Source organism: Lissotriton vulgaris, chromosome 2_1 (genome assembly GCF_964263255.1).
Source record: "Lissotriton vulgaris chromosome 2_1, aLisVul1.2, whole genome shotgun sequence".
Classification (NCBI taxonomy): domain Eukaryota; kingdom Metazoa; phylum Chordata; class Amphibia; order Caudata; family Salamandridae; genus Lissotriton; species Lissotriton vulgaris.
The window spans coordinates 2,133,381,978-2,133,405,012 of record NC_141687.1 but is presented as its reverse complement, the minus strand read 5'-3'; the positions used below and the strand labels follow the sequence as shown (position 1 = coordinate 2,133,405,012).

Below are 23,035 nucleotides of genomic sequence, written 5' to 3'. Positions count from 1 at the left end.
CTGCAACAACTATATTACCACCAACGCCATCATTAATCGCCACTATTCACACACCACAATTGCCCTTGCCACCTCTGCCAATATCAACCCCATGACCACTATTACCACTGCCAATAGCAACAATGCTATTAATAATGCCATGATCACCACCACCATCATCATTACTCCGTCTACCATTACCACCATGACCACTAGCTCCATTGCAGTTACTTTTATTACTACCATCACTATTACCATCCCTAAAGCCACCACCATTGGCAAAACCAATACCATCATTACCGCCACCACCACCATTGCCAGCACCACTACCATTATCACCCACACCAATAATATTACCACCATCATTAACACCATTACCACCACCACAATTACAACCTTGACCTCCACATCCAGTATTCCTGCCACTGTTACCTGGCCACAATTTTCACTACCATTACCACTACCAATATTACCTCTACTATCACCACCATTTCAACCCCTACTAAAGCTATTACCACTACCATTGCTAAAGTTATCCTCCCCATCACCATCGCCCTCACCTCTACTACCACCACCACAATGTTCACGTGTGCATGCAGTTACAATCATTGTTTTTGATAGTGTTTCGTATATATAACAGAAATGGTGATGTGGGCATGAGTCTTAAAGCACTAAAATTAACCTTGAAAAAACCCACTAAGTGACTGATTACGAGTTTGCCCGTCTTGGAGCGGGCTGCCAAGCCAGCCCCCTGCTTCAAGACCACCAAACCCATAGTCTGGCCACCTGCCATATTCCGTCTGGAATACAGGTAGGCCGGTCCTGCTACGGTGGTGCCTTTCAAAGTCTCATATCTGAGCCTTAGAAAGGCACTGCTATGGGAGCACCACAGCACGTTCCTGCATGGCATGGACTTGACAGTACATGCCATGCAGGATCTAGGGGTGCATGCATACAGGGGGCACAACATGTGCTCCCCTGGCCCTGAGGCAACAGGGGGCCCTGCAAGGCCCCCTTAGTTTCCTCACTGACACACTTTTCATGGCCGGCTTACCGCCAAGAAAATTGTGGCGGTGAGGAAACTCGTAATATGCTTGTGGTGCCGCTTCTGCGGGTTTGATGGCCCATCAGACCGCCAAACTCATAATCAGCCCCTAAGTCTAGATTTAGCGTGGCAGACTAGAACAAACAGCATTTGTCTGTGCCTGTGTTAATAGGAGACCGTCAAATCAACAGGTTCTGTTTTTCTTCAACCTTTCCATGTGTGAAGTTCCATGGGCTAAGGAGGGGACACGGACATTACCATTTGCTGTCAGCTTCCTACTGAATAATGGGCACCGCAAGTGATCACCAAACTGGTGACATTTTTGGGGAGTGTGGAGAAGCAACTAAGGATACATTCAGAACCCCAAAATGAAGAAGTGGAGGAACTTTGAATCTTAGTAGCTTAAAAGATTACCCTCATATAGACAGATATCACTGCTCTTTTAGCCAAAAAATAATTTATTAAGTCACTAGTTGTTTATCGAAATGTATTTTAAAATGTTTTACCGTTGAGGAAACCTGCGGACAAACTATGGGTTACCTCTTAAATTATTGACACTTACGAAAAACCGTGACAATAGCTATCATTTTGACTTTATTTGGAATTAATGCACTTTGACAGACTTAATTGTCTAAATAAAGTATTTTTGAATTTGACTTGTGTAAAGTTCTAGCACATTACGGCTGTCATGCGTTTAATAGTACGTAACTCATGTGTTCAACGGAATCATCATAACAAGCAAGAAGGGACACTTTTTAAACAGGAGTGGATTCGTTTCATTTTTATCTTATCTTATCTCGCAGTATTTTTTCTGATGCTTAAAGCTGGTTATCTCCTGTGTAATCCCGTGTGGTGTTTGGAGTACAGTAATTGACGGGAAAGAGCTTTACATGAAGGCGCTGACAGTTATTTGCAGGGCTCAGCACAGCCTACCTCATTTACGGTATAACCCGAGACGCATTGGCATTACGTACTGGCAGACAGAAATGTTTTAGGGATGCGAGAGATAAAAAGAAGCATATGCTACAATGACCTGAGTCGCCACTGACTTGAGTCGCACACGCTCACTTGCGTTGTCAGTAGAGAGGGTGGATTCAAATACATTATTTGCAGAAGATCACACACTGGGGCAGCTGGAAGACTGTGCTCAATTTTGCACCCATCTCGAATCGGGATTTTTACCAACTAACTGGAGTAAAATGTTATTTTGGCATCGGTTAGTCAATGGAAGTAACATTTTGTATTGGTCGTAGTTGCAAATAATACTAACACAAAACTGACTAAAATCTGTGAAAAACTGCCCGGGATCAGTGCAAATTTTCAAACAGTTACAGTTTCTATTGTACGGGGCTGACTCACAAGCAACCAGTATATTCTACCATATTCCCTTTATGCCTAGACCATGTAAACAAGGGGAAGATTCAATGTTGCTGTTTTCCAAAAACACATATCAAACTGATTTTGCCATTTGCAAGAAAAAAATGGAATTAGTCATTACCTCTACTAGTGCAACCAATCTCTATGTCTCCTAAGCACCTGTGCGGGTACCTAGGAGTTCTAGCCCTTAGTGGGCACCACCTGACCTATTTAGCCTGAAAATGAGCAAAATTCTTCCTCTCTGACGTGGAGTCCTGGCCTCTCTGACCTCACTAATCAACTAATCTTACAGCTCTAGGACCTCTGCGCTTCAAACCTGCCATTGCCTATTAACATCTGCCCGTACAGGCAGGTGCGTAGCTATCAATAGTGCTACTGGTGCAGTGCCACCGAGGTCCAGGGATCTTGGGAGCCGCCCAATTCTCCGCAAATGGAGCTGTGTTTTTTTAAACTTCTAAATCAGCGAATGGGCCAATTTTCCTTGCTTGCATTAGGGCCCATGGCACCCTGGCTACTCCTTGGGTTTCATCTTTAACACCCTTGACCTCTCGGCTGCAATGAACACCATTTTGTTCTGATTTTGATAAGCATTTTATATCTAACAAATAATTTAGTGAATGTCTAATGAACTCTAGAAAAGAAACAAAATGTTGTATCCTGTAAAATGAAATAATGTAAACAACTATTCTTGTAAATAATTTCTGCAATAATTGACACTGGAGTTATTGCTATTTAATATGTATCTGAAAATGTCTCATTTATAAAATATTCCGATAAAAAAGAATTAAAAAAATATATTTTTGGAATTGAAAGGTACATGCATGTTATTTCTTAGTATGCTTTTTAGGTCCAATATGATATTTTCATGTTCCTAAATTGTTTTTGTTCACAAATTGTTGATATACCCTGATTTAGTGTCAGGGGTACCCCTTTTCTATACAAACGCAGTGCCACCGAGGTCCAGGGATCTTGGGAGCCACCCAATTCCCCGCAAAAGGAGCTGTGTTTTTTTAAACTTCTAAATCAGGGAATGGGCCAATTTTCCTTGATCGCATTAGGGCCCATGGTACCCTGGCTAATCCGTGGGTTTCATCTCTAACACCCTTGACCTCTCGGCTGCAATAAACACAGTTGGCTATGCCACCCTCCTTTCTACACTCACGTCTCTAGGTATCACAAATCAAGTGATGGATTTCCTTCTATCTTTTGGATCGACTCTTCTGGTTTATGTCCTACTGGTCATTTCCCAAGCGACTTCCCTGACTGTTGGCATTCCTCTAGGCTCTGGGTCCTCTTTTTTCTCTTTCTACATCACGTGCCTTTGAGACATTTCATCTTTCGCTCTCCCATCCAACCTGGTTTAATGCCCATCTGATCTATGGCTTTGAACCGCATTTCTTGTTCAAATGCTTATTTTTGGTTTCAGTAAATACAAACCAAAACGGAAAAAATTATAATAACAATAATATTAGTAATAATGCATTCATCAATATTCCCTTGCACTTCAAAGTAAAATGTGATTGCTAAATTCCCAATCACACTGCTTATTTTACAGAGCAAAATCCTATAAAGAAGGCCCTCTCTAATACAAGTTGCCACTGGATGGTGAAGCTACAGACAGATGTGGTTATGGGAGAGGCGTTGATTCAAGGAGCCAGGTTACAGGTGTACACATGAATTTGCCGCACCGGGAATATGGATACACATCCATAACACTTAACAGTGGCACAATGTTGACTCCTCATCTTAAAGTTAGCCCCTCAACAGCCTCCTTGTTACATCTTAGGTGCTAGGAGAAGGGCGAAGAACAGAGCCCATAGTAAGTAGATATGGCTCTAAGTCATGTTTACTTTCTGCTCCTACCTGTCTCTCTAACCCAGGAGACCATGGGCAGTCCATAGGACAAGCCATGTGGTAGTGGCAGCTATCATGTTCTTTGCTCAGGTAATCACAGGACACAGGTAAGGGTCGCAGTTGTTTATTCTATCATACAGGTCTTGCCTCTAAGCTTCTGTACGTCTGCCCACTGCGATGTCCCTCTCGTGAATGCCCCCTCCCACACCCTTGACTGGATATGGTGTCCAGTTCCCCCAGTGTCCACTTAAGGTCCTGCAGGGTCCTAGTGCCCTGCCCTCAAGTCACTACAGCTGCAACATCTAGCAGCCCTTAACTGATGTTCATGTCCAGGTACCATAATACATTGTGCTCAACCTCCAGGTTTTCACTGCATGGACTATCAGTCAAGGAGTAAGCATGCATAGACATATGCAGGTGCACACACTTGCAAACTCGCATACACACATGCAATGACACAGCTGATTCGAGCATGCAATTTCAACGTATAGCATCATATATGAAAGTGAAAGGAAATGCCCCGGTTACTTACCGGTAATCTTCATTACTCCGAGTATAGTCTTCCTCGCCACATGAGTTACAAAGTGAGCTTTAGCTCCACAACAGAACCCTCCAAAGCAAAAAGAAACCACCTCCCACCCCCTCCCAACATGGCCGACCAGTCCCACCTGACCTCTATAAGAGGCGGGCCGGCCCAACCAATCAGCCTGATCTACCAAGCAAACAATGAAGCCGATAGCCAGACAGGGAGGGGGGGAGGGAACTCATGTGGCGAGGAAGACTATACTCGGAGTAATGAAGATTACCGGTAAGTAACCGGGGCATTACCTCCTCGTTAGTCTTCCTCGCCCCCTGAGTTACAACGTGAGCCAATACCCAAGCCAACAAGGCTTCATTGACCACCATAACAACAACACCACACGGTGATGCAGAGAAACCAACCCAAGGTTGATGTAAAACAACTGAAAAGAAAACAGGGACCACAGGAAACCTGAAATCAAGACCTCCAGTAAAAGGAGGCCAACCAGGAGCCGCAGCTCCAGCACTCAGTACGGCCCCAGCGAAGTCCCCCCGGGACTGCTAGAGACCCATGTACCAGGCGGGGGACGACCACGCCGAAGTCAGAGAAAACTCCACAGAGGATACACCCACTAAGGGGGCCCAGGGAACAGAGCCACACCTCGCGGACCGACCCTGGGCCCCCGCCGGATCCACCGAACCCAGCGAAGCGTAGGGAAGGATGCCAGCCTGTGTAAGCCCGCGAGCCAAGGAGGAACGAGGGCTAGCGGCCCGGATGAACCGGGCCCAAAAGGCATAACAAAGGTCATCCCACCGGGAAAGGAAAAACGTGCGGCCAAGAGAAGCCAAACAGCACCCCGAACAACCAGCCCGGACAAGGGAGGAACCACGTTGGAGAAAAAGCGGTACAGAGACCACCCGAGTCCGAGGCCCCAGGGAAGGGACCCCGGGAAGGACACGGGGGACATGCCGGAGGAGCAACCCCGTCCGGCAAAACCCGCAAGAAAGGGCGGGGAGCGGAGGAACGACCCCCGCACGCCCATCCGCCCAGCAGACACCATCGCCACCAGGGAAAACCCCCGAAAGGCGAGGAACCGCAAAGCCACCGAGGGCCGGGGCCCAAGAGAGCGGACCCCGAAGAGCTCCTCGAACGGGAGAGAAAACACCCGTGGAACGCCTCACGAATATGCGAGTCACCTCCGCGCAGGGGCCCTGCAATTCTCCACAGTAACGTTCCAATATTAGAATATGTGCCGCCGAAGCGATCACCCAAGGGGGAGACCGGCAGAGCGCCCGTGGGCGAAGGATAAATAACCTCGGAGCCATACACCGGACTGTGGAAGGCCCGCAAGGCCGACCACCGGTCCCACAGGAAAGAAGCGGCCACGTTCCAGGAACCCCTCCAGACCGGAAAACCAAGACCCGCAAGGGGACCACGGAGGCGGGGACAGCACCCAGCCGACCGCGCCAACGCGAGAAGGGCGCCCAGCGCCGGGCACAGGCAGAGCACGTGGAAGACCTGCGGGAACCCCGCAGCAAGCCACAACCCCGAGCATCCGCACAAGAACCGGGCCTGCCGAAGGAGGCAGGCCAGCCGACAAGAGCCGGCACAACACCGCCGCCGAGAGCGGGGGATCCAACCATGGTATGGGAAGACCCGGGATCGGCCAGGAGGCTCGAACCGCCAGCTCGCCACAGGAGAGGGTACCCGGCCCGCCGGGAGCCAAAAACAGGAACGCACCACGACGTGCGTGGCAACCACGCGCGGGTGCCAGGCACCACCCCCCTGCACGTTCCAAAATAAGGCATGTGCCGTAGAGCCGAGCGCCCATGAGCACCCCGGCCCTGCCCAAGCGCATCCTGCCGAGGACCCGCGAACTCAGAGGGCACGGGGGAGATGCGTACAGCAGACCGACAGGCCACGCGAAAGACAGGCAAAAAGGACCCGGACGGAGGATCAGAACCCGGGCCGGAGGGCCGAGCCCCCCTCCGCGAACAGAGACCTCGGAGGCAGACCGCGCCGAGGCCCCAGGCGTCGAAACACCACCGGGGCAGGGCGAGACCATGCCACGAAGGCCAGACCCGACTCCGTCGGCCCCCGGGGGAAGACAGCCCGAAGGGCCAGGACCGGTGACACCCCCATCAGGGCGCCCAACCCGACCAAGACCCGGGGACCCAAGCCCCGGAAAATGGAAAGCCACACGAAAACGTGCAGGGGCCAAGCCAGTCACCTCCAAGGTTAGTAAAAGTGCTGCCGAAGCGAGCACAGCAAAAAGACGGCCGTCCAGGAAGACGTCCAGCAACCCCCGAAGCACGAGGTGCTGAGCGGCCGCCGGAGAACCCAACGACCTCCAAACGACCCGGCGCCAAAGGACTCCCCCCCCTCCCCCCCCTGAAAGAACCAGAGGGAAGTACCGGGACCAGGCACACGCCCCCCCGAAGGAGGACAAGCCCGAGACGAGGACCGAAGGGACCCCTGTACATCGGCCCGGAAGCCGACGGCTGAGAGACACCGCCCGCTGTGAAGCCTCATACCCAGGGGGGGGGGGGAAACGAGGCCGTGAGGAAGCACACGTCCAGACAGGGAACCCCAAGACCCACACCCGGCGAATAAGATCCACCAGGCGGGCCAGGAGCACAGCACCCCCCCCCGCACGGGCCCGAAGGCAAGCTCAATGGAAGCACCCGCAACCGAGAGCGGGGACCCTCACACGCAGGCCGGCCCCACCGGCCAATCCATGGTCCCAGAAAAACCTACAGGAGAGACAACGGGAGGAGTGGGGACCCCAACCCGCCGAGACGGTGGGTGCCAATGGAATTCCAGTGAATGCAAAGCGCTCAGCTACCCGAAGGCATACCTGCACTGGGAGCCTACGGGAAGAACAAGCAAGCTATCGTCCGGAGTCAAATGGAGCAGGGCTAACCTGCCTCCGGTGCCGGGGATCGAATCATTTCCCCCGCGGAAATCCGCAAGACCGGACCGCAAGCCCGAAGAGCCCGAGAACCGGGACAGCCACGTCCCAGTACGGTATGCAATGGAGGCAACCGCCCCCCCCCCTCCCCCCCAGGGGACCCCCTGGAGTGAGAGGGCTGAAAGTCAGTCTCCAAGGATGAGACAGGGAGCGGCCGAACCAGCATGAGACCGGTCACCGCCGAAACTCGGGCCCGGACCCGCCGAAGGACCCCACCCATGCAAGGGTGGGACGTCCTCACCTGAACTGCGCAGGGGCCAAGCCGGCCGACACAGAAGCGCAACATGCTGCGAAAATCGCGCACAACCCCCCCGCAAGGGCACAAGGCGTAAGCACGAAATGTTTCATAACAAAACACCTGTACTAGTAAGGTGCCCATTCACCCCTATGGGAATCGTGGCGCTGAATAACAGATGTCAGTTGTAACCCAACTCAATGGAAAGAATCTCACTGACCTCTGATGGCCGAAAGGCCGAGTGGGCCCGTCGGTATGTGAACCTGCGACCACGAGGCCAACACTAGCCCCAGCAGTAGACGCATCAAACCACTGAGTCACAAGCCGAAAGACCCAACCCGGTCCCTGAGGCCCAAGGAGGAGTGCCATGCCCAGAGGCAATAACTGAACCCTGGGATAACGAGTCCACGACCCGCCGAGGTGGGGAATCGAACCCCGTTGCACCAGGGTCTGATTCGCATCTCCACAGCCGCAGAACGGGACAACACGAGTGGAACACTCGCGACCGGCTCAACCCGACGGCCCAGGGCGAGTCCCCCAGGGCGCCAGAAAAAAGGAACACGGACAAAGGGGGACTGTCCCCATGTCGCACCGCGCCCCCTCAGAGCGCGCCAGATAAGCACCGGCACTCTGTACATGAGGCAATCTCACAGGCCCTACGGCTGCACGAAGAAGGGAGAAACACTACCCCTTCACTTCGTGTTGTATGTCAACAGCCCGGCCATACAGGGCCACAGCAAAGGCAGGATTCGTTGTGGGGGCCCTTGTGGAAATTAAGCAAGCAATTGCCCAGAGTTGCAGAGTGGGACTCCATGATTGGAATAGGCACTAAGGCGAGAATTCTCAGGTCTGTGGAATTTTGGGACCCAAGACCCGCCGAGGCTGGGAATAGTCCCAGGCTAGACCTCTGCCTCAGGGTCTGCCGCTCTAACCATGAGCCACACTTCTCCATCCCGTGCGGACCGTCCGTACCTTCACCCGCACCACACGACGTGCACCGAAGGCACAAGAACGCGGAGCACATTAAAAATGAAATGGTTCCCCGGTGCACAGTACTCGCAATCACTCGAGTATTCACGTCAGCAGCAATTGCGTGCCGAAGTGCACCACCACAAGTACTCTGGGCCCGCCCCCGAGAGGTGGGAGGCGCCCGGAACCAATCATAGCGCGGCAAACCGCCGCGGCCCGTAGGGCAGCCACCTCCTTGAAGGGAGGCAGCAGGGCGACTCGGCCGCGACCAGCGTTTCGCAGGAGGGGGGCCCCCGGTCCGGATCGCCGACCCCGAGGACCCGCCGAGAAAAAGGTAGGACCGAGTCCGCTTAAGCCTCTGTCCAACAGACCGTTTGTTAAGTTACGAGTGTCTGCTCGTGGCGAGGACAAGAGAAGCAATTCTGCTCTCGTGCCTCGCATCCATGACGTAGACCCATGGCCCGACGCCGGCCAAGCGGCCTCACAACAAACAGCGCGGCCGCCGAAGCGCCGCTGAACTGCAAGGCTCCAGCACGGCGTCTCTTACAATGCAACAGAGGTCTACGGTGCTCAGCACAGCTTCCCCGAATGCCGAGCCAGAGACGCCGAGACTTGAACCCGGCTCACTAGCTCCGAATTCGACTGGCTTTGATCAAAATGCCAAATCCTCTCCCCCCATTATAAAATAGAAATGCGAGACCCACATCGGACTCGAACCTGGGTCATGTATATCCATGACCCCAACTCGGGGAGCAGTCGAATCACACACGCAGGCAGTGCCACAGCGCCAACTGCTGCCTGAGGGTGTAAAACCTTGCGCAACACACGTACCGAGGCACATGCATGTAGTCAGAGCGCCATTGTGGAGTGTTAAAAACATTCACTTTTCGAACATTTCCCAGGCATACAGGAAACACCCCTACCGGAGGGGAGTGACACACACCAGCATGACTACCTACAGGCGAATGCGCCGTACCCACAAGCCCATTCAAAGGCTCGGGCCCCTCAGTAACGACCGGGGGGGACACAGGCATGTACAACAACACCACCCTCCCGGCCGCCCCCCCCCCCTGTAGACCCATGGCACGCTACAGCAGCACCTAACCGGCCCCACAGGACCGGGGGAAGGAAGAGGGGGGGGGGAATTTTTAGGCATAAGGCACCAGAGACCGCTAGAGCAGGTCCACACCCTAAAACCCCAGGGCCAGCTCACGCCGGCCCATCTTACCTGAACAGTGCTCTGGAGAGAATCGCGCAGAACAAAAAAAACAGGCTGATTGGTTGGGCCGGCCCGCCTCTTATAGAGGTCAGGTGGGACTGGTCGGCCATGTTGGGAGGGGGTGGGAGGTGGTTTCTTTTTGCTTTGGAGGGTTCTGTTGTGGAGCTAAAGCTCACTTTGTAACTCATGTGGCGAGGAAGACTAACGAGGAGGTAATGTGTAAACTGCACAAATACCCTAAGGCGTGAAGAGCCAGGTCTTGAGGCTTTTCATGAAGGTGTGCAGAGTGGGGGAACATCTGATGTTTACTGGGAGCTCGTTCCAGGTTTTTGCTGTGACGTAAGAGAAAGCTCTTCCGCCTGCTCTGAGTCTGCATATGCGTGAGTTCTCTGCTAGGGTAAGGTCGGCGGGGCAGAGATTCCTTTAGGGTATGTGGAAGGAGACTCTCTCATTGAGGTATTTGGGTCCGATGTTGTGGAGGGATTTGTAGGCGTGGGTGAGTAGCTTGAAGGTTACTCTCTTTTCGATGGGGAGCCAGTGGAGGTCTTGTAGGTGCTGGGTCATGTGCTTGTGTCGCGGGGTTCCAAGGACGAGTCTGGCTGCGGTGTTCTGGATTGTTTGGAGCTTGTGTAGCAGGATTTTGTTGATTCCGGCGTAGTCCAGTCTGCTCGTTATGAGTGTGTGGGTGATGTTCTTTCTACATTCAAGGGGATCCACTTGAAGGTCTTGTGGAGGATGCGGAGGGAGTTGTAGCAGGTGGAGGGGACGGCGTTGATCTGGTGGATCAAGGTGAGCGAGGAGTCTAGAAAGATGCAGAGGTTGAGTGAGGAGTCTAGAATGATGCAGAGGTTCCCGGCATGGTCCGTTGGGTTGGGTGGATTTCCGAGGGCCGGGGCCACCAGGAGCTGTCCTACACTCTGGGGGAGTGTCTGACGCCACGGACTTCTGTCTTCTTTGAGTTCAGTTTTAGGCTGCTGTCGCTCATCCAGGCTGCGACATCATTCATTCGTTCTTGGAAGCTGATTCTGGTATGGATGTAATCAGCATAAGATACTATGCTGAGCCCATGCTGTCTGACAATGGCGGCAAGGGGGGGGCATGTAGATGTTGGAGAGCGTGGGGCTGACCGAGGATCCTTGGGGTACTCCACAGTTGATCTCTGTAGGTTCAGAGAGGAAGGGAGGGAGTCAGATCCTTTGGGTTCTGCCAGAGAGAAAGGAGCGGATCCAGTAGAAGGTGGTCCTTGTACGCTGGCATCATGGAGTCTGGCTAAGAGAGTGCGATGAGAGATGATTTAGAAGGCTGCTGAAAGGTCTAGTAGGATGAGGGCCGCAGTGTGGCGCTGGTCAAGTAGCATGCGGATGTCATCGGTGGTGACGAGGAGGGCAGTCTCGGTGCTGTGGTTGCTGCGGAATCCGGACTGAAAGGAGTCGGGGGTGGAGTTCTCTTCGAAGAAGGTGGTCAGCTGGGCGTTGATGAATCTCTCAGTGACGTTGGCTGCAAAGGGACGGAAGGAGATGGGCAAGTAGTTTTTCAGGTCCATAAGGTCGGCAGAGGGTTTTTTGAGAGGGGCTTGACCTCTGCCTGCTTCCAGTCGTCGGGGAAGATGACAGTTTTGAGGGATACATGGATGGTCCGGCCTTGTTTGGTAGCTATGGTGACAGCAGCTCAGTGGCAGATTTGGGTGGGCAGGGTTCCATGGGGGCTCCTGAGTGGGTGTTCTTCATGGTCGTGGTGGTGTCTTCAGTGGTGGTAGGCTTCCAAGTGGTAATGGTCGGCTGGTTGTTGGTGGTGGAGAGGGGTGTTGATTCCAGCGTCTGTTCGCTGAAGTTGTCATAGTGGGTTTTGATTTTCAGGTGGAAGTAGGCACTGAGCTTGGTGCAAAGGACCTGAGAAGGAGTGATGTCAGCAGCTGCGCTGGGGAGGTTTGGTGAACTGCTGTATGACGTTGAAGTTTTCTTTTGCATTGCTTGCGTTGGTGTGGATTTTGTTCTTGATAAAAGTCCGCTTGGTGGCTTTTAGGTATTCGTTCATGGCGTTCCTGTATTTGTTCTGGTCTTAGGTGGTTTTCCTGTTCCGCCAGATGAGGGAAAGCATTTCCCCGCGCCTGCGCTGTACTGCAGATTAAGATGCAATGGTATGCAAGCAGTCAGGAATTGCCACATACGAGATGGCACACAGCCAGGGTGCCCCCAAAAGCACCCTTTTGGAGGAGAGGAGAGGGTTCCACTGATTCACCAACTGCACCCACCTACAGAGGAATCCATGATCCCCTTGAAACTGAGGCTAGATCCACCACCTGCAGTGAAAGTTGGGCCAGTGGTTTCAAACTTTCACCAATGTGATGCTCCCAGGGCAGGCACAGGTTCACGCCTGCAGCTCACTATAGTAACCAAGCGGGTAGCCTGGGTTTGTGCCAGGTACACCCAAGTGAGTTAATGCCTTAGCACAGATCAGCCATGAGTGCTCTATATGAGATTGGGCCCCATGAAGGTACAACACGCCCTTCCACTTGGTCCCTTATAAATGTTTCCTTTTGTATTGAACTAATCCAAGTTATTTGCATAAACGTTTACAAAATTAAAACTAAATCTACTAAACTATCTTGTGGAAACTGGCATGTGGGTGATGTAGCGTCAGTTCTTTGCCTGTTACTGAGTCACATGTGATACCTACAATGCCACAGCTGGCCCAGCCTCCCCGAGGCTAGGTGGAAGCAGTTGCACTGCTCGAACAAGAGCGAATAGATGGAGGGCTCCCTTGTGGAAAGTGCCAGAGTGGCTCAAGAGACAGTGCCCTGGTTGAGGCCTCTTCATTTAAATGTGAGAAACAAGGTGACATCTGTTCGGTGTTTTCAGGAAACATTTGGGTACTGATCTATCCAGTGAATATAGTTAGCGGTAATAGCTGGTGATTCATTGTTTTCTGAGGTCTGTCCTGGCGAGAATGGTTTCTCTAATATAACTTGCAGTTTACACTCCGCTGTTCGCAGTGGGTGAATAATGCACTATACTCAAGGCTTTAAGTGGGGAGAAAAACTGGTGGTGCTCTAAAAGGGACTTGGCAAATTTCTTAAAGAGGTGTGGCCTATCTGAGTAGGGGCGTGGTCTAAATCAAGATAACTAGCATTGTGTGCTTAAGAAAATCATGAAGTCGCATCCAGCAATGGATACTAAAATAGGCAAAAAGATATATTTATTTAGTATAAGCCATAAAATACCAAACACTTTAAAACATGTAAAAATGATTTACATTACTTAGAAAAATAGTGTAGGATTTTCCAAAAACCTTGAAGATATTCACTGTGTCTATTTTGCTGGGGTTTCTCACAACAATTTTCTGCAGCAGACCTTCTACCTTTTGCCAGCCAACTCACAGCACACCAGAGTGGTAGGAGGAGTAGCACTTGGGTCTCAATAGGGCTGTGCCTGCCTGCCCCAATGCTGGCTCCACCTCCTGCAGTGCGTCTGATGGCCCTGGCCCACACTAACAAAGAAAGAAGAGGTGCACTGGCAGAGTGCACCCATCTGCATGTAGAGTACATGCAGATGGATCTATTCAGCCTTTTGCTGACTCAGCCAGCCTCCTGGAGCCGCCCCCTAGCCCCTGTCACTCACAAACCAGACAGTCAATACACAACCAGGCAGAGGCACACAGAAAGGTTGAACAGGAAAATAGCCACTTCTAAAAGTGCTATTTCCAAACTTAGAATTTAAAAACCATCTTCACTAAAGGATGTGTTATTAAATGTTGAGTTCAGGGATACCAGATTCCATATGTCTATCTTGCCTTTATGGGAAGATATGCAGGTAAACATGTTACACAGCATTCACCATGTTATCCTATGGGCAAGATAGCCTTTCAATAGTGAAAAACGAAATTGGCATTATTTCACTATCAAGACGTTACCTACACTAGTAACACCAAACAAAAACCGGAACATCTGTTCATCCTACCTTTGACCTTTGAGGCCCAAAAATAGAGCCCCCTTTTGAGGCCCCCCCCCCCCCCAAAAAAACTGGGGGGCTCAGACCCCCACAGACCCCCCCACCACTAAAAGCCCTGACTATACTTTTTTACCAGCACTGGTATTAAAACCTCTATAGTGCGTCTGGCACAGGCAACAACAATGTTTTACCCTCCTAAGCGAACTTACATAGAACAAACACCTTTCACTTACAAAATGTGCACACTGCTCTGCACCAGGCGCTAACTGTGTAAAGCCCTTAATGAATGCGCCAACTTTAGACCAGGGATCCACAGAGTTGTGCAGCTGGTGTATTAAGCACCTGAGCTACGGTTCCATCACTGTACCCCGAGACTTGCTTGCTACACACAGATATCCAAATAGGTGCCTCGGCAGCCTCGCCCACCTAAGCTATCTTAATATTATGGGGTGTCTTTGTGACCAAAAAAAGTAAGCTAGAACAGATTCACTAATGCACTTTTCCTTGCGGCCATTTCTTTGGGGGTCGTTGCCGACCTTCACATTGGCCATATGTCCTCTACTCTACTCCTTTTGCCTCCGATACCATCATGACTCCTTTCATCGCCGTCCCATCGTATCCACAATAAATTCAGAGGTGTCATATATATATATATAGTTTTAATTTAGCAGCATTTTTCCAATGTCTTTGATTCTCCCAAGTTCTGTAAAACGTTCACCTAGAGTTAGGTTATAGCACAGGTTGATACAAAAGGCGCTGGGGCTGGCGGCAGTGTGCGCTCCTGTAAGACCGCCCCTCCCACCCTCCGGTTCTCACAATATTCCGCGCGCGTCTGTGTGGGACTCTCGGGGCTGACGAGCTCTGCACGCTTCGTTTTCTGACGTTTTTTTACACTGCACCGGCAGGTCGAGTCCACGGCTGACAGGTGTAATCTGGTGTCAACAGCGCACCTGAAGGGCGGCGCGCGGACTTGCTTCACGCTGGCAACAGAGAAAACGGATTCATCTGGACACGTGAGGTGTTTTTGTTGCTTATGGGTGCGCCACATGTCAGTTTAAATGGCAACTGATCGAGTCCCGTTCACTACAGCACTCGGAGTACTCGCTAATTACAACAACAATAATGTTGCATTCAAATATGTTCATAAAGATATTGCAAGACACGGGGAAAGGTTAATGGGGGCTTCGTGATCAAATAGAACAAGCATCGGTAAAGCCAATCGGTCTCACACTTTGGCTTTACAACTGCAGTACTGATGGTTTTGTATTCAAACCATTGGCCAAAAAGATTTTTTTAAATGGTTCTTTCCAATACCGAACTCGCAAAATCCGAATAAGCTGGAATAACATGGAATAAGAAGCTGGGAAATTAAATAGACAAGAAAGCTATCCAATCAAGACAAAGAAACTGACAAAAAGCCCATCCTATCTATATCTATATATTTTAATGAATAAGAGACAATAAATAGTCTTCCACAAGAGACAACCATAGCTGTCAGTAGGGCAGACCTGCAAAGGAGGCAGCAGGCCTTGGGCCTGTCTGAGGTCAAGGAAGGTCAGGTGACTTTCAATACACATAGTACATATCGGCAGAGGTAACCTTGGCCACCAGGGTCAGTACAAGAATATTTACTACCACAGGCTGAGCGTCATTTTACCCTCCCCAGCATTTGTAACAGGGCCGTTGTTGATGAGTTTGAGGGTGGGTGATGTACCTCACCTGGGGACGTCCGATGTAGCCACCTGGATCTGAATTACTGTAGAACTGCCTCGGGTTGTCCTCTTGCCCCAGAACCCCTCCTTCAAGTCTTCTTTTTTAAATTTTTATAAAAGCTTACTCATAGGTCCACTTTTAAATGCTTTGGTACATTAATTACATGTACACTAACCGCCAATTGTATTACTACACAGCAGCTGAAAATTGAAAGACTGTAGCTCACACTGCGACGAGATAACTCACCTGATCTGGCTTCTAGATTCAAAGCACTAGATATATTTGGTGTCAAAATTACCCTAACTCAACAGCACTCAAAGATAGACCTTTAAGTGAACCCACCGAGATTCATGGCTTTCATTTGAATTTTACACTCAGTAGAAGGAAATGGCCCACTGAGTGTCTTTCCATTTAGTTAGCCAACAGACAAGCAAAACTAGAATAATAACCCCTGCAACGTAACCTCTTTTGGAAAGATAAGCATGCACTTTTAGGCTTTGAGTTTAAAAAGGTGTTTGCCCTAGGTGCTTTAAGAGTCTTTGCAGCCCCATGTGCAGGAGTGTGAGAGGGTTGAGGGTGCATGCGCTCTCACTCACCCTCCATAGCTTGCCTCTTAGGCCTGTGCTTGCCACCCCCTTCCTCAGGTTACCCACTTTCTTGGTAGGGAATGGAATGTCAGGCAAGTAAGAGCTTTGGAGTAAAATCCAGCCAGACACAGCGCATGTGGAGAAGGAAATACAGAGGAAGGTAAAAAATACCTTTATCTTAGAATCCAAGACAGTCTCTTCCCGAGTAAGGTACATGCATTTTATTTGACTTGAAGGGGCTCAAACTTTCATTTTTACCATTTTTAGGCCTGGCTTGACAACGAATCTGTATGTTTGACCTATTGTTACCATGTTTTTAAAGTAAAAATAGAGCTGCTTTTGTCTCCACCCACCAGAATATTTCACTTTCATCTTGTGCTTTTGGAAGGAACAAAAAATCAGGAGACTGGGGAGGAAGGGGTTTTCCTAAAGTACATCTCATTGTAATATATATATATATATATATATATATATATATATATATATATATATATATATATATATATATATATATATATATATATATATATATATATATATATATATATATATATATATATATATATATATATATATATATATATATATATAAATTCATTGTGTGCTATGTTAAGTTATGTTAAATACATTTCTAAACCACACCTCTGCCCACCAGAGGCCTAAAGTTAAATATACGACTTACTTTGGGGAAAGCCGGATTTTAAAGGTTTTATAAAGATGAAGAAGACTTGTTGGAAAAAATAGGGTGTAGAGAATGACATTCCAATGCAAGGGAGCTAGTGGAGAGAGGTAAAAGTCTTCTTTTATCTTCCCTCTCAAAGTGGGAACACTATGTTATCTCCTCTGGCCTCATGGAAGAGCAAGGGTGGGGGAGGGGTAATGTTGAAAGTTTTTCTCTGATAAATAGAGGACCTCTGTACACAGAACTCTGAATTTTATTTGTTGCTAAACAAGTAGCCAATGTGACTGATCAACAACCGGAGTGTTCTTTCGCACACACAAAAGCATTGGGAGAGTGACGTCTTGAATCATTTGAAGACCGTTGCTCAAACGCTATCCAAAAGTACAGGTCGCTGGTGCCATCAGGTTTGGATGCTACAATTGCTGTGACTGCTAGTACCTGACCTTAGGGAATTTGTAAAAGCCACATCTTGTGAAGGAACTTCAGACAAGCTACTGACCGTATCTGAGGCTGACTACAGATGCGACATTGCATCTTCTCACAGGATTAAAGTCCTATGGTGCCTGCTCTTACATGCAGCATCTGAACCATACTACCATTGAGCATTGCGCCAGAGAAACAGAGGGAATTATAAAATATCAAAGGTAAGTGTCATCACCACAGTAGTGAAAATGAAAGTTGGATGATGAAGTGAGTAGCCCTAGAGCGTGGACTGAAATACTACAGGTAATTGAGACAGATGTGAGTACTGTGGAGGTACAAAGGGAAGGTAGCTCTAACAGGAAAGAAATTAAACAAAAGGATTTATCCCACCAGAAAAGATCTGAACCGTATATGCGCTAGGTCTACTGTCCCATTGCTTACCAGACGACCACTTAATACATCATGCTCAATAATGTAGACACCATGAATCTCAGTCCGTTATACAGTGAGTCTCACTGTAAAGCATCTCCTGTCCTTAGTACAATGTACCTGTCTCATTGTAGATAGCACAGACGGATATTCAGACAATGGACATAACTGAAGGAACAACTCCGTTCTTAATGCAGCCTAGGTACCAGGCACCCTTTATACAACACAGCCTGCGTCAGCCTACATAGAGCAGTATTTATTCTGCTGTGTCCCACAATAAGATAACTGCCCAGAACTTGACACAATGCATCTGTCTGTTATTTAAATGACCACTTCTTTAAACAATGATACTGCCTGTTAGATAAGCAATCTAGTTTTGACGCAATGTATCCAACTATAGGTTAGGTGCCTACTCCTTAAAGCAATTTTATTGACTATAGGAAAAAAAAACAATGTAGTCTTTGATATAATATATCAGACTTTAGTTAAAAAGTACAATTTCTTCAAAGAGTGCAACGGAAAGTAGGTTAAAAATCCAGCCCTTCAGTAAAAATACAGTCCACTCCTTTAAGCAATGTTACTGACTGTCGGTTAACACTATCAATGCTACAGCAATTCATCCTCCACGCTGATGATCTATGAATCCCATTGTTCATGACGAGCTCAGCTCGTCATGAGCGATGGAAGGGGTTAACTAATAGAGCCCTACAGACAGCGTGTCAGCCTACAAGTTAAAGCCCACTCCCTTAAACACTGTGACTGACTGAAGGTTAAACAGTCAACTCCTTGATACAATATTGTTAGACTGTAGTTTTAGTTTGACTCACTGAAGGTTAAACAGTGCACATATTGTTACACTGTAGTTTTAAAGCCCTCTCCCTTAAACAATGTTACTGACTGAACAGAGGCCACTACGTTAAACATTGTTAGCGACTAGTTTCTGAACAAGACCTTTACATAATGTAACAGCCTTTTTTTAATCTAAATACAAACTGTAGACTAAATAGTCCAAGTGTAGACGCAATGTATCCTACTGCAGATTAAAACATCTCTTTTGAACAATATAGTTTAGCAAACCAGTCCTTTGTACAGTATATCAGACTGTAAGTAAAACCCACTGAGATAAACACTTTTTCAGACTGGAGGTTAAAGGGTCAGATCATAGACACACTGTATCCGACTGTAGATTATAAAAACCTCTTTTGAATAATTAGGTTACAAATCTAGTCCTTAATATAGTATAACTGACTTTAGGTAAAACTCCCTAAGTTAAACAATGTTACAGGCTACTATAGGTGAAAAGGTCCAGTTAGCGGCACAATGTATCTGACTAAAGGACACACAGTGCAAGATACAGTCCGTCTGGCTGTAGGGTGAACACCTGGTGCTCCAGAGTGTTGATTAGGAGGTGCTAATTCAAATAAATAACAGAGGAGGGAGGGAGAGAAAAAGTGGATTCAGTCTCCCCAGGTATATTTCATAAACAAATTGGAATCCACTAAGACCGTGGGGGTGGTTGTCCCTACTATGGTGGGGAGCACACAGTAATGTTTAAATACCCCTCACACACCAACAAGCCCCTTCGTGTCATGCTTCATCGTCGGGGTCTTCGCACCCCTCTACGGGATGCGGCGTGCTACGACTACGTGGGAGCACAGATAGTGCTACCCACAATAGTAGGGACCACCACCCCCACTGTCTTAGTGGATTCCAATTTGTTTATGGAGTAGGAGGTCCTGTCAGGCGTATGAGGAGGGGGGTTGTGTGTTAGTTGATGGCACCTGACTCCCTGGGCAACAACCACCAGTCACTTGCTATTAATCTGGCAAAGTTCACAAAAAGGCGATTCTGCTCAGATCCCTGCCTCTCGGATAAGGACAGGACCTGACTGAGGGACACACAGTACATGTCATTCCTCTTGGACTTAGCAGCGGATGTTTAATTCATTAATTGCATGGCACTCAATGAAAGCAGCTCCAGGACCGGTGCCAATCAGTGCCGCAGGAGATGGGGAGGCGTCTGCCCACGAGGCAGAGGGAGAAAATACCATTTCAAATCAGTTTTCGAATCCAAACCACATTCTGCATCCCTGTCAGAGCACCCAGACATGTGAATCTAATACAAATGTAAAACTACAGAGACAACAGCACAGGCAGAGGCACACTGGGCCTCCTACCCGACAAATCACTGTAGTGTGACATAAACTGCAAAGAAAATATACTCTCCAGTTTTTTGTATCTTGAATGTTGAGTATTATTGTCAGGGCACTGGTAATATGCTATTCTGCTGCAGCAGCGTTTTTCGATTAATTAAGAATTTGCATGTTTGCCACACAATTCATTACTTGCTACATAATCTGTAGATTTGAACAAAAACAATTATTTCTAGCTCAAATGGATCAAAAGTTAATAAAAGCGGTGGGCATGTGTCTTTGCATAGAAGACAGCCTTTCACAAAAGATTTACTGGCCATATTCATCTACTTATTGCTGTTTTTGGGTCTTAAACTGGTACTAATAAATAAGGTGCAATATTTGCCCAGACAGCGTTACCATGTGTAAAGATAACAGAAGAATAAAGTAATACTATAGCACAATGTGCCGCATAATTTCGTCAACTCTGCTGCATAATTTGGCAATCCCCTGCTGCATAATTCCAGTGGCTCTGATTATTGTATTTCTCAAACCGTTGTCCGGGTCTTACAAGATGCATCGCTGTAAAATGCACTTAGTCTAGTGATTTGCGCAAACCAATACATAAGGGTTGGGTGTTTAATACTGTTTGTTTAAGGTGTTGGAAGAAATCATCAGGATGTAATCAGAAACTGATGGCGAACAAAATGGGCAGATGTTATATATAAACAGCCACGCTAACCACTAATTGTACTAAAATATTGGCTTCGTTTTGCTGCACGAAACGTGGGGTACTACCACGCAGTTCAATGGCAGTCAGTGTATTGACCCCCGAAAGATGAAAGGACGTGCCATGCTGCCCTCCCTCCTGCAGGTTGCATCGCAAACATTTCCCTGCAGCTGCCGCATTAACTCGCCGAGTTTTAATATCGGGCAATATATACATACATTAACGTACACGAGTATTTTGTAGGTACATTAAACATGATTACCTTCTGCTGTTTTGACCACTTGCTAAGAAGAATGTATTTCAATCTGGCGCTATATTAATTACGTTTGTTGTAGTAACTATACTTCTACACTACCTACCACATAATTCGTGATTTAAACATCAAACTGTGAAAACGAATTATAAAGTAGATTTAGGCTGTGATTAAACGTTTCAAATGTTCACATATTTGAACACCATGTGACAAGCAACACGCTACACTTTAACATTCAAACGAATGAAACAAAAGCCCTTAAATTCATTAAAATACTACTACTATTTATCATCTCATATTTAAAAAAAAAACAGATCATTAATTTCTAATCTGTCAATCATGGCCATATAGTGTCGTTTCGGGGTTCGAATGGCGTTAACGTACCACTCCAGCTTTGCTCTCGTAGTTTGCCACGTCATCAAAAGCCCGCGATGGCTTTGTAGAACTGAAATACGGGATTGTAAGTGGGCAGCCTCATGTTTCCTCTGTCTCTGATTAATACAAATTAGATTCGGTAACATAACAGGCGTGGAGCACGGATCTGTGTAAGGAACTGCACGAGCGCAGCCCCGCGCGCTCTGGTGATTTATAGCGCTAGAACAGCACACGCTGTACTGGTGTGCGCTATGCCCAGCGAGAAGCACGCCAAATGAGGAATATTGGTAACCCGTGTGGTTATGTAGCACACGGTATATTACCCAGATTTTCTAAGCACTTTACATTGCTTGCACTAGAAGCACATTCCCCAATTCCTTGCACTCATGTTATAACCCTCAGATGCATGAAATCCTGTATTGCCGAATTCAGGGACACTCGTTTGATCAAGTTTAGAAGGATAAGAGTGAGTGAGTCTGCCAAAACTGGAATCAGACCTGAGACCCCTGGGAATGCACAGCTCTCTTTGCAACTGACACATTAACCCATTGACCTCTCTTACTGGGACGGAAACCTGAGATCCGCAAGTAATACACTCTTCTTTACAGCAGGTGCCTTAATCTAGCGACCTATCTGGAAAGGATTAGAATGAGCGGCGAGCGGCTCACACACGGATCTGAGCATCCGGAGCATTAACCCACTGGTCTACCATGCAAGAATTTGAACCTCTACCCTAACCTGTTTGATACAAGCTTCTATCTCTTCAGCAAGTACTTTACCCCACTTAGCTATCTCTCCAGGAGAGGGAAAGAGGAGACAGATACCTGTGGCCCAGAGTTTGCCCCTGGGGTTGATTTTGATATTGGACGACTTGTCGTTTTGCTCGGGCGGGTCGACTTTGGCTGCGGCCGTGGCTGCGATGAAGGCGGAGAGCAGCAGGTAGGCGAGGCAGCCGAGCTGCAGCAGCCTGGGCACAGACAGCGGGGCCATGTCAGGAGGCTGCGGAGGATGGGGCGCTGCGGAGGATGGGGCGCTGCTCTCCGGGGATCTCTCGCTGCTGCTTCTCCGGAGTTCTCACTTGTCTGCTCTCCGACTCTCTGGTCCCTTCCAGCCCCTCTCTCCTCTGCTTCTCTCCTACTTCGCCTCCTCCGTTTAAGTAACCCAGGCGCCGGGTGGGGGCTGCTCGCTGAATAACAAACACTCTGCACTTACGTACACCTGGGCGTGTGCGCGTGTGTCACTCTTTGGGGCTTTCTCTTTACCCCTTGTAGGGTCCGCCTCCAGGAGGGGCTGACAGGAGACAGGTGAAATGACTCATCTATAGAGGTGTATGTGAGCGTGTGTGTGCGTGTGTGTGTGGGAGGGGGGTTGGGGGCCACGCACTGCCTGCTCTGTCTGCTTAGTCCAAACAGGAGTCCAGTCACAGCATCCTTGTGCAGGAAGACCACAGAGGACTTTTCTTCATGCCCTGCCTGCTCTCTCTCTGTGCTGCCCTAGGAGGTACAGGCGTGGGTCCAGTGACCGGACTAGTGCACTGGGAGGGGGGGTCTCATCCGTGTCCTGCCTGCGCTGTGTACTGGCACAGGGACCCCAGGA

The 23,035-nt window shown here is 48.7% G+C and overlaps 1 protein-coding gene and 1 non-coding gene across 2 annotated transcripts in view; both read right to left on the bottom strand.

Moving 5' to 3' along the window:
• Positions 1 to 22,566, bottom strand: part of NMB (neuromedin B) — a 54,768-nt gene extending 32,202 nt beyond the window's left edge. Inside the window, exon 1 of the mRNA XM_086959024.1 lies at positions 22,264 to 22,566. Coding sequence (XP_086815150.1) covers positions 22,264 to 22,429 — 166 coding nt within the window. The 5' untranslated portion in view covers positions 22,430 to 22,566. The remainder of the gene's footprint in view (positions 1 to 22,263) is intronic.
• On the bottom strand, positions 5,937 to 6,043 carry LOC147733820 (U6 spliceosomal RNA). Its single transcript, XR_015308884.1, has one exon. It is a non-coding gene; the product is annotated as a U6 spliceosomal RNA (small nuclear RNA).
• Positions 22,567 to 23,035: the final 469 nt, after the last annotated feature.